The sequence below is a fragment of the Garra rufa genome, chromosome 18, assembly GCF_049309525.1.
Source record: "Garra rufa chromosome 18, GarRuf1.0, whole genome shotgun sequence".
Classification (NCBI taxonomy): Eukaryota; Metazoa; Chordata; class Actinopteri; order Cypriniformes; family Cyprinidae; genus Garra; species Garra rufa.
Genome location: NC_133378.1, coordinates 20,583,198 through 20,604,293, shown reverse-complemented (window position 1 = coordinate 20,604,293; position 21,096 = coordinate 20,583,198). Strand labels below are relative to the sequence as shown.

The following is a 21,096-nucleotide window of genomic DNA, read 5'->3' as shown; positions in this document are numbered from 1 at the left end:
GATTCAAGATGGAACATTAAAGCTTCAGCCACAAAAATGGAGACCTACAGCACTATTTCTGACATGCACAATCCCTCTGCTCAGGAAGAGAAGAGATCTGTGGGCTAAATGCAGAGCGGAGCACAGATGAGAGAGGCCAAACTCAGGACACACAAGTTATAACATCTGAGATGAACACAATCAAACACACTCAGCTGCAGGTGTCTTTTGTCCCAAGGAGCCCTGACCCCTCTGAGAAGCTTACAAGCATGTAAGTGTGTGTATTCATTTATTATTCTTCAGTGCGCGCACACACACACACACACACACACACACACACACGGGGAGTGGTTTCGTATGCATCTGCTCCTTGTCAGTGACATCATCATCAGCCCCTTACAAGGACGTCTGAGTGGCCAGGTGTCCCTCTATTCAGGAGGAACAGATTCAGAGTCACTCAGATATATGGACGTGGTAATAATTATTTTTTTCGAACCATATGTGACCCTGGACCACAAAACCAGTCAATTTTTTGAAATTTAGATTTATACATCTGAGCATAACTTCTAAAAGCTAAATAAATAAGCTTTTCATTGATGTATGTCAGGATAGGACAATATTCGGAGATGCAACTATTTGTAAATTTGGAATTTGGGGTGCAAAAATAAATAAATAAATCCAAAAAAAGAAAAATCGACTTTAAAGTTGTCCAAAATGAAGTTCTTAGCAATGCATATTACTGATCAAAAATGAAGGTTGATATATTTACGGTAGGAACTTCACAAAATATATTTACTTAATATCCTAATGATTTTTGGCATAAAAGAAAAATCGATCATTTTGACCCATACAATGTATATTTGGCTATTGCTACAAATATACTTTAGACAGGTTTTGTGGTCCAGGGTCATATAAATTCTATAGAGCCATCTATTTATGTCAAACACTATTAAATCACAATTAGAAAAATTATTATATTTTGTTCTCTATTTATTATATTATTTTCTCTATGTATTTTTATTAATTTACTTTTGTTTATTTTTAATAAAAATCCTAAGACACTGACTCAAAAGTATTCTCTTTGATTACAAAAAATAATTTCAGAACAAGTGTAATTGAAATTGACGGATTAAATTTGATTAATTATTTATATTTTTAATTTAAAAAAAATAGATTGTCTTAATTGTATATGCCACATGCATAAATGTAACCTATGATATCTGGAAATCACAATTTTCAGTTTCAATTCCCTGATATATGCAGGTTTTCTATGACTATGGGATTTTTACAATGTAAATAATGCACAAGTAATCCATACATACATAATCCAAAACATACTACCAGAATACACTTAAAATAATTTTTACTACATAAAATCATATATGTCAAAGTCTGCTTTGTTCATCATGAGCTAGTGGCACCCATTGAAGCTTTGTTATAGAACCTGATATCAACAGGTCCCATATAGGGCTAGTATAGAATTAAAAAAAAAATCAGAAAATCTCTTTGTAATAATTCACTCACAATTAACTGAAAGAATCAGTAAAACAATAAACACTAATCAGCAATCATACAAATTTCAGCATCACACAAGTGTCCAGCAGGGAGACACAGACACAAAGAAGGACAATGACAGACACATACACACAGCAGACTGATCATCAGAGACATTTAAATGAACAGATGGTTTGATTCAGTTGCAGACAGAAGGCTCATTCCATCACTGTGGTTGTTTAATTCTGTTTGCACTTAGTTTTGCATGGCTTTTAAACAATTAAAGCCATTACAGAAACAGTGCCACAACCTGTTGAAAACCAAAACTACTTCCCTCATCACATGGCTAGTTCTGCAATCATGATCGAGGTCATCAGTCCATAACACTGACTCTTAGCAACATATACACACAGCAACATTAAATGCACAAACACAACATTAAACACGCAAAATACACACCCATATACACAATTGTTCTCTACATTTATTTATCATGTTTAGTGGTGAAAGAAAACAATCTTTCAACGTTAAAGAAACAATGTACTAAACTTAAATATTGTCAGTCACAAATCGCCAAATCAAATCACGGCAGAAACTCAAACCACATGCAGGACACATAACATTAAAGCTTAATGTCGAATGAATGCACGAATCTATCATGAGTGAGATGACTGTGATTTGTGTGTGATAAAGTCAAAGTTAAACCCAACAGAACTTACCCGGCGGTATCACACAAGCGCTGTGTCTCCGTTATTCGGCTATAAGTCCATTAACGTAAGTTTGTTTCGGAGCTCTCGCTCAAACTGAACCGTTCAGTGTGTGTTTGGGTCTAATGCCGGAGCTAAAACTGTGAATGTGCTGTCTTTCTGCGGAGTGCTCGGGTCAGTGTGCTACATTGTCTGTTATAATGGGGCGGTCAGGGAGATTTTGAAAGGCCCTGCAGGAGGAAGAGGAGGAGACGAGCACAAACACAACGCTTAACAGCGACTCCAGCAGGACAGCGATGGAACTACGCACCTGTTGAGCTAGATAAGTTGTGCCTTTTCTTTTTTCACTCTTGGTCGAATTCAATATGTACAGCGTTGTCAAAGCACTGCAGATTAATAATACAATATAAACTACATTTAAAAGTCACTCAGATAACGCCAGCCTAAGCCTGTCTGGCTGGTTTTAGCTGGTCTCCCAGTCTGTTCATTGCAGGTCAGCAGGCTGGTTTTAGAGGGGTTTTGACCACTTGTTCAGCTGATGAGGCTGGTCTTAGCTGGTTAGACTGGGAGACCAGTTTGACCAGCTTAGCCAAGCTGGGAGACCAGCTAAAACCAGCTATGTCCATCTTAAACCAGCTAAGATCAGCCAACCAGCTTAGGCTGATTTTAGCTTTTTTTTTTAGCAGGTTCACCAAGGTGGCTTTTATTTAACCAGCCTAAGCTGGTTGGCTGACTGGTTTTAGAGGGATTTTGACCACTTGTTCAGCTGATCAGGCTGGTCTTAGCTGGTTAGACTGGGAGACCAGCTTGACCAGCTATGTCCATCTTAAACCAGCTAAGATCAGCCAACCAGCGTAGGCTGGTTTTAGCTTCTTAACAGGTTCACCAAGGCGGCTTTTATTCAACCAGCCTAAGCTGGTTGGCTGACTGGTTTTAGAGGGATTTTGACCACTTCTTTAGCTGGTAAGGCTGGGAGACCAGGTGGCCAACCAGCTTACACCAGCCTAAAATGGTCAGGCTGGTTTTAGCTGGTCATTGCTGGTCAGCAGGCTGGTTTAGGAGGGGTTATGAGCATTTGGTCAGCTGGTCAGGCTGGTCTTAGCTGGTCAGACTGGGAGACCAGCTTGACCAGCTTAGCCAAGCTGGACGACCAGCTAAAACCAGCTACTTCTATCTTAAACCAGCTAAGACTAGCAAACCAGTTTGGGCTGGTTTTAGCTGTTTTTTTTTTTCAACAGGTTCACCAAGGCTGCTTTTATTTAACCAGCTTAAACCAGGCTAAACTGGTTGGCTGACTGGTTTTAGAGGGGGTTTGACCACTTATGTAGCTGGTCAGGCTGGTCTTAGCTGGTCAGGCTGGGAGACCAGGTGGCCAACCAGCTAACACCAGCCTAAGATGGTCAGGCTGGTTTTAACTGGTCTCCCAGTCTTGTCACAGCTGATCAGTAGTTTGGTTTTAAAGGGGTTTTGACAAACTTGTTCAGCTGGTCAGACTGGTCTTAGTTGTTCAGACTGGGAGACCAGCCTGACCATCTTAGCAAAGCTGGGAGACCAGCTAAAACCAGCTACTTCCATCTTAAACCAGCTAAGACTAGCCAACCAGCTCAGGCTGTTTCAGCAGGGTCACCAAGACTTCTTTTATTTAACCAGCCTAAACTGGTTGGCTGTCTTTAGCTGGTCATCCAGCCCGGTCATAACTGGTCAGAAGGCTGGTTTGAAAAGGGGTTTTGACCACTTCTTTAGCTGGTCAGACTAGGAGACCAGGTGGCCAACCAGTTAAAACCAGCTTGGCCAGGCTGGGAGACCAGCTAAAACCAGCTACTTCCAGCTCAAACCAGCCAAGCAGCATAGGCTGGTTTAAGCTGTTTTTTTCAGCAGGGTCACCAAGGCTGTTTTAAACTGGTTGGCTGGTTTTAGCTGGTTAAATAATAACCAGCAGGCTGGTTTCAGAGGGGTTTTGACCACTTCCTTAGTTGGTCAGGCTGGTCTTAACTGGTCAGGCTGGGAGACCAGGTGGCCAACCAGCTAAAACCAGCTACTTCCACCTTAAACCAGCCAATCAGAGTAGGCTGTTTTTATTTAACCTGCTAAAACCAGCCTAAGCTGGTTGACTGGTTTTAGCTGGTCACCCAGCCTGGTCATAGCTGGTCAGCAGGCTGGTTTTAGAGGGGGTATCCACCTCTTTAGCTGGTCAGGCTGGTCTTAACTGGTCAGGCTGGGAAACCAGGTGGCCAACCAGCTTGGCCAGGAGACCAGCTAAAATCAGCTAAGACCAACCAACCATCTTAGGCTGGTTTTAACTGTTTCAGCAAATTAAGTAAAACAGTAATATTGTAATAACTTTTCTATTTTAATATATTCTAAAATGCAATTTATTCCTGCAACGGCAAAGCTACATCACTGTTACATTAGATCAATTTTTTTACATTTAATAACTGTGTATATTACATTAATTCATTTGCTGGATGCTTAAAGTGCATTCTAGGTGTATGTTTTGTTTAGCATTGTGTTTCATTGGAATAGAACCCATAACTTTAGTGTTGCAAGCACTTGCTTGTTTCCTTTTGTACTATAAAAGTGCAGGATGTTAATAAGTTTAACCATTATACCCGTTGTCTTCTGCCTCTCATCCACTCTCCTTTATTCACGTCTGCCTCTTATCCACTCTCCTTTATTCACTCTTAGTCATTTTCTAACTTTTCTTAGACATTTTCCATATGTGTATATAATATATTTACTAATACTATATAAATAAATTGACTCAAACGCTTAATTAAAATGAGGTTTATTTCAGCTTTTTGCTGGTGCTAGTCACTCTAGAAAGTAATGCATGAATATTTGAAAAAGAATTGTAAGCAAAAACTAAAAATGAATTCACACTAATTAATTAATTATATTAATTACTGTAACAAGTCTTTTCATGATCCTATGACATTGTGCTGACGTGTTCAGCTCTTGCGCAGGGCGCGAGCGGTTTCCTCCAGAGCTTCACGTGGTTCACTGGGTGGAGGAATTTTCAGGTCAGTGGGCTCCACTCCCCAGATCTCAGTGGCGTACTCTTTAATGGTGCGGTCGCTGGAGAATTTTCCAGATGCCGCAATGTTCTTAATTACCACCCGAGTCCACTCTCTCTGATCCTGTGCAACAGAGAAACATGGACTATTTCAATTGCACTTTTAGAATCTCTTTGTAATTTCTGTTACAAACATGCATACAGACACCTGCATACAAACTAATTCCACATTTTTTTATGAAAGTGTAATCTATTAAAGGGATAGTTCACCCAAAAATAAAAATTAACCCATGATTTACTCACCTTCAAGCCATCATATGTGTATATGACTTTCTTCCTTCAGATGAATACGATCTGAGTTATATTAATGAATGTCCTGGCTCTTCCAAGTTTTCACTTTATCGTAAACGTGTGTATGACAGTTAGCGAAAGCTACAGATTATGGTTTATAAAGTGTAAAATATGGATATTACTCTTGCACAAACACATTGATCAACTTCAGAAGGCCTTTATTAACCCCCCCCGGAAGCTGTGTGGAGTATTTTTAATGATGGATTTATGCACTTTATTTTGTTCAAAATCTCAACAGTCATTCACTGCCATTATAAAGACTGGAATTAATGTAACCTTGACTGTTTTCATCTGAAAGAAGAAAGTCATATACACCTAGGAAGGCTTGAAGGTGAGTCAATTATGGGGTAATTTTCATTTTTTGGGTGAACTAACCCGTTTAACTATAATCTACAAATCATTAAATACCATTAAATATGAAAAATGTGTGTTATTTTATTCATTTGTAGTTCTTGTTTTATGTTTTTAGGCAAGACTTGCCTATTTAGGCCATTTAAAAAATGTGATTATTACAGTCCATATTTTATTATACATGTATGTTCAATACATTGCCTTAAATACATGAAAACTAAATCTACATCATAAAACTGACCCAAGATCAGTTAAAACCATTATAACAAAGCCTTGTTTGCAAAAATCATGTAACCTGGCCAGTTTGATATTTGCTCTAAACCACTGATTTTAAGCAACAGTTTTGCAAATCTCCGATGTGTGTGGTAGGCAATATGTGTTTGTGTGATAATGTTCACCTTATACAGAGCGCTGACTCTCTCTTGACACTCGACGTAAGACTCGTAGTCTGCGAAAACTTTAAACCTGGAGGACAGTTTTAGAGAGTGTGAGACAGTTTGTACAGTAAAAATTTGAGAAAGAATGTTTGAGTGTTTTACCGATCATGATGGAACAGCATGTTGATGATGTCGCTGAACATCTCAGGCTGTTTCGGTGAAAAATAGCCAGTTTTAATTTGATTTATGGCTTGCTTCAGCTCCGGAAGATTCTCATAATATTCTAATGCATCATAGCTGCACACACACACACACACACACACACACACACACACACACACACACACACACACAAGAAATGGTTAATGTCTTCAAAGATGCATTACATGCATGACATTTGCTCAGTATCCATTTCCATGCATTTAATCTCTTCATCTCATTCCCTACCCTTCTTTGTCCATCTTTGCTACATCTTCCACCCTCATGCCAAAGATGAAGAGGTTTTCTTCTCCGGCTTCTTCTGCCATCTCCACGTTGGCACCATCCATTGTGCCAATGGTCAGGGCCCCGTTCAGCATGAACTTCATGTTTCCCGTTCCAGAAGCCTCTGTACCTGCAGTGGAGATCTGCTCTGACAGGTCTGTAGCTGGAATCACTGCACATAAAACACAGGTAATCATAAATGTATGCATCAATACACAAACAATAAGAAAAATGATCCATTAAAAGCCAGGGGTGTAAACGTTTGAAAAGAATGAAGATGTGTACATTTTCTTATTTTGCCTAAATATCATATTTTGTTGACTTAGTATTGCCCTTCAGAATCTACAGAAGATACTTACATGTTTCCCAGAAGACAAAGTGAGTTAAATTAACCCTGATCTTCAACTTCAAAAAGTTTTCAAAAAGTGGACTACATGTAAACGTCTTTTGTGTGAAATATCTTATTCAGGTCAGTGTTTAAAAAAAAAGCATTTTGCATGATCCCTGTTAAAATAATTAACATTTTGCAGATTCTGCAAGGTGTATGTAAACTTTTGACCTCAACTGTATGTTCGTTGTGAGTGCGTATGTTACCTTTCTCTGCCAGTGACACTCTGTAGTTCTCCAGGTAAATGACCTTCAGTTTACGGCCGATCACAGGATCATTATTCACAACATCAGCAACGGAGGTGATCAACTTAATGATCATCTTTGCCATGTGATATCCAGGTGCAGCCTGCATAAATAAATATAAAAGCATGCACTTCAGAGGTTGAGGTTAGTAATATGTGTTTATTTTAAAAGAATTATTCTGTTAATAATCATGAATGCATTAAATTGATCAAAAGTTGCAGCACAGGCATTTATAATGCTAGAAATTGATTTCTATTTCAAATAAATGCTGTTTTTTTTTCCTAAAAACTAAATGTATCACAGATTCCACAAAAATAATAAGCATCACAATATAACTGATAATAAAGAGAAATGCCTCTTATGCACCAAATCTGCATATTAGAATGATTTCTGAAGGATCATGTGACACTGAACACTAGTAATTATGCAAATTCAGTTTTGTCATCACAAAAAATAAATTACATTTTAAAATATACTAAAATAGAAAATGCATATTTTACATTTTAATAATATTTCACAATACTACTGTTTTTACAGTATTTTAGATCAAAGAAATGCAGCTTTGGTAAGTTTGAGACTGTTTTCAAAAACATTAAACCATCTTACTGACCCCAAACTTTTTGAACAAGTACATATTTCAAATCAGTACATGTGAGTGTGTTTGGAAAAGGTTGTTTGTTTTACCTTTCCACCGATAATCACAGTCCGTGGTACAAATGGTTTAATCGGGCTCCTTTTGATGCCTGTGTGTGAAACAGTTGGAACATTCTTCAGTATCTTATTTTGTGTTGCACAGAAAAAAGTCAGTCAAAGATAAGTCAATGCTGACAAAATTTTCATTGTTTAGTTAAGGAAGTCTCTACATAGGTGAAAGTATTTTGGGGGAAAAAAATGACAGCTTAATTAAAGAGGTAGTTCACCCAAAAATGAAAATTCTCTAATTAATTACTCACCCTCATGTCATTCCAAACCTGTAAGACCTTATTTCATCTTCAATTCTTCTCCCCCGCGTCCCGATTTACCGTCTTCTGCCATTTTCGAGAGTAACATGACGCATACACGTCCTTTTCTCTGCCTGTAAACAAGGCGCAGTCGTCGTACTCTTGATAATGTAGGAAGACGGTAACTCAGGGGAAAATAATTGTTGAATAAAGTAGTTATTTTTATTTTTTTGCACACAGAAAGTATTCTTATAGCTTTATAAAATTACAGTTGAACCACTGCTGTCACATGGACTATTTTAACAATGTCTTTACTACTTTTCTAGACCTTGAACGTGGAAGGACCCATGCTGTCTATGGAGGGTCAGAAAGTTCTCCGATTTCATAACAAATATCCTAATTTGTGTTCTGAAGATAAACAAAGGTCTTACGGGTTTGGAACGACATGAGACTGAGTAATTAATGATAGAATTTTCATTTTCAGTTGAAGTAGTAGTAGTAGTAGTAGACTTTATTGTCCCCGTGGGGCAGTTAGGTTTGCAGCACAGTCGCATAGGCACTTTATGACAGAACATCAAACATATAACACTAAACAATTAGTCCATACATCAGACACAGACAGACATAACATGGAGAACATGCATCACACCCTAGATTACACTATACATCTAAATTATTGACTGATTCAAAGCTTTTATGGCTTGTGGTATAAAAGAGAATTTCGATCTGTTCTTAATCAAAAGGGGTTGACAAAAACGACGGCCAGACGGCAGTAGTTCAAAGTGGGATGCCAGAGGATGAGTATAATCACATATGATGTTATTTGCCTTTTTCACCAGTCTATCTTTGTAGATGTGTTCGATACTTGGTAGTGTTATCCCAAGAAACTTGCTGGCAGTTATAACTGTTTTTCTAATTGTCTTTTTCTGTGACTCAGTATCCCTTTAATGTGTGCGAGTGTTTGTGTTTCTGTACATACGGTTGTACATGGTGATGACGTGGAGGCAGTTGAGCAGCTGTCGTTTGTATTCATGGATTCTTTTCACATGGACATCAAACATGGATGAGGGATTTATGTCCACCTTGTACACCTTCTCTAAATACTGTGCAAACTTCAGCTTGTTATCCTACACACACAAAGAAACATGTCAAAAATGAACTGGAATTCACTTAGAAATGACCAAATCTTTTGACTACTTTCATTCATTTGAGTCCGAAATGGCAAAAGAACAGTGTTGTTTTCGTCAACGATGACGATGACGAAATCATTTCGTTGACGCCACTTTTTTTCATGACGATAATGAGACGATGAAGAGATAAAAATGGCTCTTTGATGACTAAAATATGACGAGACGTGTGTGAGTTTTCGTTGACGAGACGAGAATAGACGAAAATGTTAGTGGGTGGTCCGTCAGATGTTTAAAATGCATGACATTTCTGCTTATTGTGCATGCCAATTAAAACCTAAAAAGTATCTGACGCTATGGCAAGCCGTTTTAGCATTAAATACTCTTTGCCATACTAGTATGGCAAGCCGTTTTAGCATTCTATCCTTGTTTGGTTACGCTCACCACCTGGCATGCAGCGCACAACGTGCTCAACATGTCACATTGTTGTCACTCAGACAGACAGACGATTAACCATGATGGCGGCAGTTTGCACATTATTTCAAATATATGTCTTTTATGTCTAAAACCATTCCTTCATTATTGTAATTGTTGGTGAAAATGGTGACTTATAAGTGACACTACCCAACAGCAAAATACTTACTGACCTACATTAATTTGTTAAAAGACTACTTTTTTCCCTTTTTTTGACTAAAACTAGACTAAAACCTTTTTGACTTTTCGTCAACTAAAATTGGACTAAAACTATTACATATAGAAGTGACTAAAATTTGACTAAAACTAATAAGCATTTTAGTCCAAAAGACTAAGACTAAGACTAAATCTAAGATGGTTGTCAAAAACAACACTGCAACAGAAAACCTCAGAAGTAGTGAACAATTACAGCTGAGGTCATAAGTTTACATACGCCTTGCAGAATCTGCTAAATGTTAATTATTTTACCACAATAAGAAGGACCATACAATGTATTGTAAATGCATGTTATTGTTTATTTAGTATTGACCTAAATAAGATATTTCACATAAAGGATGTTTACATACAGTCCACAAGAGAAAATAATAGTTGAATTTATAAAAAATAAAAAAATGACCCAGGTCAAAAGTTTACATACACTTGATCCTTAATACTGTGTTGTTACCTGAATGATCCACAGTTCCACAGTGTTTATTATTTTCCCTTGTGGACTATATGTAAACATCTTTTATGTGAAATATCTTATTCAGACCAGTACTAAATAAAAATTAGCATGCATTTTGTACGATCCCTCTTATTTTGGTAAAATAATTAACATTTAGCAGATTCTGCAAGGTGTATGTAAACTTTTGACCTCAACTGTATATAAAGAGGAGAAAAAAAGACATTAAATCCTAGATTAATAAGATCTACAAATTTAATATGAAAGGACTGAGTGTTTTCTAACCTGTTTGACTTTGGCTACATCTCGGATGAAAGGGTCGACGTCAACCAGATCATTCAGCTTCTGCAAGTGAGTCAGATCTTTCACATACTCTTCACCAATAGCCTATAAGCACACAAACAAAACACATGAACATATTTTTTTGGAAAACTGGAAAAAATAGGTTTTAAAAATAGAGATAAACACTGTGTGTGTTGGACCTCTGCAATCAGATCAGCGAGTCCTGGGTTGCAGAGGAGCAGCCAGCGTCGTGGGGTGATGCCGTTTGTTTTATTCTGAAATTTCTCTGGTTCCAGCTCGCTGAAGTCTCGGAATCTAAATGATCAAATATAAATGCAGTTTAAAAAAAAAAAATCAACAATAGGATTGTATGTATGTGAGACAGTAAGAAAGAGAAGCCTACACATCTCTTTTGATGATGTCGGAATGAATCTCTGCAACTCCATTGACTTTGTGTGAACCCACGATGCAGAGATGAGCCATGTTTACTCTCTTTCCCCCATCCTCCTCGATCAGAGACATCCTGCGGATTCGATCCATATCCTCTGGAAACAGAGATGCTATGTGCTACAGACACACGCACGCACAAACACACATATACACACATAAACATTAATTTTGTGTGTTTGCTCTAAATCTAAGTGTGCATGTGGGTTTACTTAGCTACACTCTGAGGAAAATTTGTCCACAAAAGTTAACTTAAATTGACAGATCCTCCATTTGGAACATTAGAGCTGACTTTAACTAGAAAATGTGACCATGAACCACAAAACCAGTCTTAAGTAGCACGGGTATATTTGTAGCAATAGCCAAAAATACATTGTATGGGTCAAAATAATAGATTTTTCTTTTATGCCAAAAATCATTCGGATCTTAAGATCATGTTCCATAAAGATATTTTGTAAATTTCCTACCATAAAGATATCAAAACTTAATTTTTGATTAGTAATACGCACGGCTAAGAACTTTATTTGGACAACTTTAAAGGTAATTTTCTAAATATTTGGATTTTTTCGCACCCTCAGAATCCAGATTTCCAAATAGTTTTATCTTGGCTAAATATCGTCTTATCCTAACAAACCATAAATCAACGGAAGCTTTCAGATGATGTATAAATCTCAATTTAAAAAAAAAAAAATTACCCTTATGACTGGTTTTGTGGTCCAAAGTCACAAATGGCTCATAAATAATGAAGTAAATTCAGTTTTCCTGAGTTTGGGTGCAAGTGTACTCACATCCAGATGTACTTGGTTGATCCTGTATATGATCTGCAGGTGTCGAGGTAAAAGTTTCTCCATCAGTTCAACCGGCCAGCGCTCCAGAGCTTCAGGCAGAACCGTGTGGTTGGTGTATGCAAATGTTTGTTTAGTGATATTCCAGGCCTAGACACTCACAAAGAAGAACTCATTTTCAGTGATCACGTTGCAAAATTGACAGAAGACGACTGTACAAATAAAAAATGTCAACCCTAACCAGTGTTTTTAACTACAACTAAACGTATGATGTGTATGTTGTATCATTATTCTATTGTGTCAGTAAAAGTGTGGGTCTTCTGTCACAGGATTATTAAAACTAGTGTATCATTAACTATTCATATATCTTACTGTGTCCCAGTCCAGTTTCTCAATGTCCACAAATATCCGCATCAGTTCAGGGATGGCCATTGCAGGATGAGTGTCATTCAACTGGATAGCAACCTGACACAGAATCACACAAGTACATTACTTAAGAGTTCAAAACATAATGTAAAACACTAATGTAGTGGCTAACGTGGGTGGTAAGTGCCTGCAGAATTACAATGTGGAGTTGGGTCTAGTGAGATGTTTAGTGTAAAGTGTATAGCAAAAACAGACCTTATCAGGGAAGCTGTCAAATAACAGCGGTCCAGAGCAGTTCCTCTTTGAGGTCTTAAAGCGCCGAATCACATCTTGTAAAGTAGCTGCCACCACAAAATATTCCTGCTTCAACCGCAGCTCCTTTCCTTCAAAGAACTACAAGACCCACAAATTGCAGTGTTAGAAAACTACAAAATGACATAATGATCAGATGTAATGTGATCCGATTACACTGGAAAATTGCAACCTAATTTTCTCCAGATTAATGCAGTTTAAATGCAGAAAAGCTAGAGGTTTAAATCACAGAGAAAAAGGGTGAGAAAAACATACATTGTCATTTGGATAGAGTACGCGGGAAATGTTTTCTGCTAAGTTACGGTCCAAAACTGCCTGAATATAGTCACCAACATTAACTGTCAAAAGAAAACAAAACATCCGTCATTACATATAATTGTTTACATTTCAGTGGCATTGCCTTCAGGTGTCTGCAAAAACATAAAAATATATACACTACCAGTCAAAAGTTTTTGAACAGTAAGATTTTTAATGTTTCTCTTCTGCTCACCAAGCCTGCATTTGAAATATTGTTACTATTTAAAATAACTGTTTTCTATTTGAATATATTTGTAAATATAATTTATTCCTGTGATTTTTTGCATCATTACTCCAGTCACATGATCCTTCAGAAATCATTCCAACATTCTGATTTGCTGCTCAAAAAACAATTATTATTATTATGTCGAAAAGCTAAGAATAATTTTTTTCAGGTTTCTTTGATGAATAGAAAGTTCAGAAGAACAGCGTTTATCTGAAATAGAAATGTTTGTAACATTAAAGTCTTAATCATTACTTTTAATCAATTTAAAGCATCCTTGCTAAATAAAAGTATTCATTTTATATAATTTCTTTCCCCCCCAAAACAACAACAACAAAAAACAACTGTACTGACAAAATGTTGAAAAATGCTGATCTTTGGATATTTCTATTCATTAACGAATCCAGTAAAAATGTACTCAACTATTTTAAATATTGATAATAATAATAATAATAATAATAATAATAATAATAATAATAATGTTGCTTGAACAGCAAATCAGCATATTAGAATGATTTCTGAAGGATCATGGGACGCTGAAGACTGGAGTAACGATGCTGAAAATTTAGCTTTGATCACAGAAATAAATTACATTTGAAAATATATTCGAATAGAAAGCTGTTAATTTAAATAGTACAAATATTTCACATTATTACTGCTTTTGTTGATTTTGGATCAAATAAATGCAGGCTTGGTGAGAAAAAGAGACTTCTTTAAAAAAACACTAAAAATCTTTTGACAGGTATATATTTAATTTGATGTTTAATATTTATTAGTAATTTTGACTTAATTTAATAGTAATTTGGTTCTACTTCAAATACCGGTAAAATTGACTGGTTAATATTTGATAGCAATTTAAATTAGTTTAAGTTAATATTGATTATGAATTTGTTTTAACTTTGAATTGATAAATACTGCTTCAACTGAAAACAGACAAATTAACTGTTCAAAATAAAACCAGGTAATGGGGTACATTTGAATTTTGAAGCTGACTTTTTAAAAAATGTTTGTCTGATATATAATCACACATACATTTCTGCATTTAAATTGGATTGCTTTTCTATTGTGTGAATGACTCACAGTCTCGCAGATTGAAATCATTTGGTGCACGTGCAGACCACAAGCGCATAGTGTTCACCGTGTTGTTCATGTATCCAGGGATTGGGGTGTCGTATGGCATGGCCAGGACCACCTGTTCCACAAACATGCATTACAAACCTGGCCAGGGTACTGCTATCCTTAAAGTGTGTATTTATTTGTGTAACTATTATTATACCTGTGTGTCGACCCATTTTGGCTCCTTTCCATCTTCTTCCTCCACACGGCCATAAAAATGCACGGGCAGCATGAACTCAGGACGGGCTTTCTCCCAGGGGTTACCATACCTCAACCAATCATCCGCCTCCTCAACCTAATAGACAATAATACAGCGATAATAAAAGAGGACACCAGTGTTGGTCTGTAATGGGGGACATAGTACTCAAATCTAGGGCAGGTTAAAGTTCAAGCATGTGTATTTTTAAAAATGCATTTCCACTGCACAAACACAGCATTATCACTGTCCTGCAAATGAATCGAGCCGCTGTTCCTTATCAGCCTGGCACGAGATCCCTATTGGTCCAGTATTATCAGCTCTATGAGAAGCTCACATGCACCAGGCCAGTGACCACAAACTCAGTGGACTCCTGGCCCATAAACATTGATTTTTATGCAGATACCATCCTACAAAGTACTGCAAACTGCGGAGTACCCAAAATGAGTGGAAATGCAAAATACACTACCAGTCAAAATTTTTGAACAGTACAATTTTTTCTCTTCTTCTCACCAAGCCTGCATTTATTTGATCCAAAATGCAAAAGCGGTAATATTGTAAAATATTTTCACTATTTAAAACACCTGCTTTCCACTTGAATAAATTTTTAAATGTAATTTATTCCTGTGATCTAAATTTTCAGCATCATTACTCAAGTCTTCTGTGTCACATGATCCTTTAGAAATCATTCTAACATGCTGATTTTTTTTACATTTATTATTATTATTATTATTATCAATATTTAAAACAGTTAAGTATTTTTTTTTTCAGGATTCTTTGATGAAAAGAAAGTTCCAAAGATCAGCTTTTATCTGAAATAAAAGCTTTTGTAACATTATATACTATACCATTCAAAAGAAATGAATACTTTTTTTTAGCAAGGATGCTTTAGATTGATCAAAAGTGATGACATTTATAATGTAACAAAAGATTTCTATTTCAGATAAATGCTGAAAAATTCTACTTAGCCATTTTTAACACAATAATAATAAATGTTTTTGAGCAGCATATCAGAATATTACAATGATTTCTGAAGGATCATGTGACTTAAGTAATGATGCTAAAAAATTCAGCTTGAAATCACAGGAATAAATTACATTTTAAAATGCATTCAAATAGAAAACAGTTATTTTAAATAGTAAACATATTTAAAATATTTACTGTTTTTTCAGTACTTTGGATCAAAGAAATGCAGGCTTGGTGAGCAGAAGAGACTTCTTTAAAAAACAAAAAATCTTACTGTTCAAAAACTTTTGACTGGTAGTGTAAACTTATTATAAGTAGAATAAAAATACATAAACGCACAGTAAATATATTTATTTATTGTAAATAAATCTATTTTAGCAATATATTTTGAAACTTATTTTATATATATATATTTTTTTAAATATACCCTGAAAATATATTTTTGCTATATGGGTCAAAACTACTATAACTAATTGAATTAGGACATTAGAAGCTTGCATAGGGTAACTTTATTACTGCAAAAATTAGTAAATCTAGGTGAATTCACCTGCCAGCCATCTTTGATTTTCTGGTTGAAGATTCCATACTCATATCGGATCCCATATCCATAAGCAGCCAGACCCAAAGTAGCCATTGAGTCGAGAAAGCAAGCTGTCGATCGCGCCACACAGTAAATATTTAAATTATATTATGGTATATTCTTTGCATAGTGTGTGTATGAGAGCAAGAGACCTGCTAATCTTCCCAGCCCTCCGTTGCCTAATCCGGCATCTTCTTCCATCTCTTCCAGATCCTCCATATCCAACCCAAGCTAAAAGGAAAAAGAGAGATTTAGAGAAAGCCAGACACACAGATGGATGGACAAATGTTTTGTCTTTTCTCACCTGGTAGATAGCCTCATCACAAGCGTTCTGCAAACCCAGATTAATCATGGTGTTCTGGAGCGCCCTACCCATGTAGAACTCCAGTGACAGATAATATACACGCTGAAACACACAGAAATATATACATTACGCATTGGGTGCACATTATGACAAATTCATTTCCATTTTGGTAACACTTTACAATAAGGTTCATTAGTTAACTACATGTTACATGAACTAAGAATGAACACTACTTTTAAGCATTTATTAATCTTAGTTAAGTTTAGCATTTACTAATGCATTATTAAAATCACAAGTTGTGTTTGTTAACATTAGTTAATGCACTGTGAGCTAACATGAACAATGAACGAATGTATTTTTATTAACTAACATTAACAGAGATTAATAAATAGTGTAGGCTAATAAATGTATTGTTCGTTGTTTGTTTACGTTGGCATCTTCTTTTCCTGTACTCACCTTCGGGTCGGCCTCATAGTAGAACTGCTGTGTTCGGATCCAGCGACCCACCAGGTGATCACGCACCGTCTGAGCTAAAGCGAAATAATAATCACGCGGCGTCGCGACGTTCCTGTCTTTGACCAGCGTGAAGTGCAGGTGCCGGTTGAAGCCCTTCTTTAGCTCGGCCACATTCTCCACACCGACTATCCCTCTGATGCTGATCTGCTTGCGCTTCTCCTGGTCAGTTAGAGGAGTCGCCATCCTGAAGATCACCGGTTACACCGAGCGCCTCGCGTGATGAGCCACATATTTTTATAGTAGGCACAGAGGGAGGAGCAGAAAGTCTCTTTCTCTCTTTGAACTTGTTGACCTTTTTTTGACCATGGTAAACATACAGAATATGAATCAATGACTTGACTAACTTTAAAAAAGTAGATAAGAATGCAGCTCACACAGTCACTTACACATTTTCTATGGTAAACATGTTTTCAGTTAAAATTAATCAAATTAATTTCGATATTTTAGGGCTTCAGTCAAAAATGTTTCTCAGGCCTTAAATTCTTAAAAAATATAATAATAAATGAAATTATTATTACATCTTCAAATAACAATATTGTAGCTTTGAAGTAATAATGTGATTTTTTTTAATTATTAAAATAATTTTGGTCAACTTTCATATTATATAATAAAATATTATTTATTCCTGTGATCAAATATAGAAATTAACACTTTTATTTAGCAAGGATGCTTTAAATTGATTAAGAGGCATTTATAATGTTACAAAATATTTCTATTTCAGATAAATGCTGTTCTACTGAACTTTCTTTTTATCAAAGAAACCAGTTTTTTAACATAATAATAATAATAATAATAATAATAATAATAATAATAATAATAAATGTTTTTTGAGTAGCAAATCAGCATATGTGACCCTGGACCACAAAACCAGTCATAAGGTTAAATTTGACAAAACTGAGATGTATACATCACATGAAAGCTCAATAAATAAGCTTTCTATTGATGTATGGTTTGTTAGGATAGGACAATATTTGGCCGAGATACATCTATTTGAAAATCTGGAATCTGAGGGTGCAAAAAAATCAAAATACTGAGAAAATCACCTTTAAAGTTCTCCAAATTAAGTTCTTAACAATGCATATTACTAATCAAAAATTACATTTTGATATATTTATAGTATGAATTTTACAAAAAATCTTCATGGAACATTTCCTAATGATTTTTGGCATAAAAAAAAATCAATAATTTTGACCCATACTATGTATTTTTGGCTATTGCTACAAATATACCCCAGCGACTTAAGACTGGTTTTGTGGTCCAGGGTCACATATTAGAATGATTTCTAATGATTTACGAGAATAAATTCAAAATTAAGAGAATCACGTCGAAATGTTAAAATTACGGGATTAAAGTCACAATATTTTGAGAATAAAGTCAGAAAATTTTGAGAATGAAGTCGAAATATTTCAACAATAAAGTCAAAATGATGAGAATAAAGTCTAAAGGTTTCGAGAATAGTCAAAATTACGAGAATAAAGTTAAAAGAGTTTTGAGAATAAAATCAAAATGATAAGATTACGGGACTAAAATCATAATATTTTTAGAATGAAGTCAAAATTACGAGAATAAAGTCAGAAATTTTGAGAATGAAGTTGAAATATTTCAACACATTTTTTTTTTTAAATTTTAAAATATTTTCAAATAGAAAAATTATTTTAAAAGGTAAAAATATTTAAACATTTTGATTGTTTTTGCTGTACTTTGGATCAAATAAATGCAGGCTTGGTGAGCAGAAGAGGCTTCTTTAAAAACATAAAAAATCTCATAGTGTCACTACTACAAAAATCTAGAGCACTGTTTTCGAAGGGAAATGACAGAAGACAGCTTTATATTGCACCTAATCCAGTTTATTGAGCATAGAACTTTACAGATAACAACAATAACACAATAATAATAATAATAATACATTTCTTATATTGGGATTAATTTATGAAAAAATACAATTTACAATGGGTGAAATTTTCCCTCACTGCACCCACACATTCAATTATTTGCTGAGCATAAACCTGCTCAACAAACAGATAAAGTACAGCACCTGCCCCATATTTGAACCCCACCAGTGGGATTTTAAATATTTTTCTAAATGCAAAAGTACATCATTTATGGTAAACTAATAGCCAATGCTTCAAGCAGCTACAATGTATGCTGTCTTGTTCAAAAGTTGTCTCTCTTTTGGATCTGCAGCTCTATTTTTATATTGCAATATTTTCTCACATTGAACATAAGCAGCACCAGTTATCTGTTTAGCATTTGCGTTTAGCTTGTGCGGATTTGAGGCAGCAAAGGAGAAATAAATAGAGAGAGAGAGAAACAAAAGTTTATTCATTCTCATCTCCCCATAATACGTTACGCAAGGCTGTGAAAATGCCTGTATGTGTGTGTATGTGTGCATGTATTTGTCCCAATTAGTGTTTTCCATTCTGTTCAACAAACAGAAAGCCATTACCTCCTCACTGACACACATTCAGCTCATTCTGCCATTGTTTAATATGTCCCAATTGTATGTTTGCTCATCCACTATGTGGAAGGAAGGTTGGAAATATCTCATGTTGATTGAGATGTAATATGCACAAGGAGGTTGTAATATTCACTACTTTACTTTAGCTTCTGTACCCATCTGCAGTCAAAATCACCTTTATATCCAACAGAACATCTCTATGTAATGTAAATTGCATCCTCTAAGGTCTAACACATCAGGAACTTATTTCTAAGCTTAACTTCACACAGAGGATTGTATCATGAAACAACAGACAGACATCTGTTAATATCCAGTAATCTGGGAGTTCACATCCATGAGCACCTTTTCCATAAAAACAACAATGACAACATCAATAATAATAATCATCATATCTAGAAAAAGTGTAAGAAAGAGAGAAGAAAATGATTCAAGAATTTCAATATCAATTTACCTCACATACATCAGGGTCAGTGTTAAGGTTAGGGTTAAGTTAGGGTTGAGTTAACCCTAACCCTTACATTTATCAGGTCCATGTACATTTCAGAGCTCTCAGACCTTGTTCAAACGTATTAATGACTGTCAGCAGCAATTCCCCCCGCCAAGTACTCACAGCTGAATCCATGTGCACTTGTCTGTGTGTGTTTGTATAGAAGTGTGTATCAGTTGTAGGGCTCTTCAGCAGACTGAGCCTGCAGCTTCAGATTCTCCAGGTGTATAAAAATCAGGAATAGGCAGCCCAGAATGAAGAGTCACCTATGAAAAGAAGTAAGCACAAAAATTAGGATATTGCTCATAAAAGGCCTTTTGGTTCAAGTTAGTACATATACTTTATATATAACTTTTTGAAAGCAGAAAGAAAGAAAGTGTGTTGCATCATAAATTCCACACAGATCTCATTACATCAGTGTTCGCTTAAAAAGATTCTGTCTATTAAGACTTGTATGGCTTAATATAACATAAATTACATCTCTTATTGCAATGTAGTCTTAGTGCAATTTAAAAAAAATTAAATCTAAGATTACGGGAAGTCAAAATTATTAGAATAAAGTCAAAATATTTAAACAATAAAGTCAAAATTATTAGAATGAAGTCAAAATGTTTAGAGAATAGTCAAAATTACGAGAATAAAATTGAAGAGTTTTAAGAATAAAATTGCGAGAATAAATTACGAGAATAAAGTCAAAATTATGAAAATAAACTCAAAATGTTAAGATTACGGGATTAAAGTCATAATATTTTGAGAATAAAGTCAAAATGATGAGAATAAAGTTGTAATATTTCAACAATAAAGTCAAAATTATTCGAATAAAGTCAAAATGTTCTGAGAATAGTCAGAAAAGTCATAATATTTTTAAGAATAAAGTCAAAATTACCAGAATAAAGTCAAAATATTTCGACAATAAAGTCAAAATTATGGGAATAAAGTTGAAATGTTTCAGGAAAAAAAAATCTAAATTACGAGAATAAAGTCAAAATTACGAAGATAAAGTCGAAAATTCAGATTACAGAATTAAAGTCGTAAAATTTTGAGAATAAGGTCGAAATTATAAGAATAAAGTCAAAATATTTAGAGAATGAAGTCAAAATATTTCGACAATAAAGTCAAAATTATGAGAGCAAAGTTTAAATGATTTGAGAAAAAAGTCAAAATTACGAG

At 35.3% G+C, this 21,096-nt stretch overlaps 1 protein-coding gene across 1 annotated transcript; it reads right to left on the bottom strand.

Moving 5' to 3' along the window:
* Positions 1-4,948: 4,948 nt before the first annotated feature.
* pygl (phosphorylase, glycogen, liver) lies at positions 4,949-17,179 on the bottom strand. The gene is made up of 20 exons (XM_073823671.1): positions 16,922-17,179; positions 16,466-16,567; positions 16,314-16,392; positions 16,129-16,232; positions 14,580-14,714; positions 14,384-14,495; positions 13,039-13,121; positions 12,727-12,864; positions 12,478-12,570; positions 12,109-12,255; positions 11,277-11,440; positions 11,074-11,188; positions 10,877-10,978; positions 9,309-9,456; positions 8,073-8,131; positions 7,350-7,491; positions 6,720-6,927; positions 6,435-6,569; positions 6,294-6,360; positions 4,949-5,317 (listed from the first exon to the last, which is right to left on the bottom strand). The coding sequence occupies exons 1-20, from the start codon at positions 17,162-17,164 to the stop codon at positions 5,129-5,131; spliced, it is 2,565 nt and encodes an 854-aa protein (XP_073679772.1). The 5' UTR covers positions 17,165-17,179; the 3' UTR covers positions 4,949-5,128.
* Positions 17,180-21,096: the final 3,917 nt, after the last annotated feature.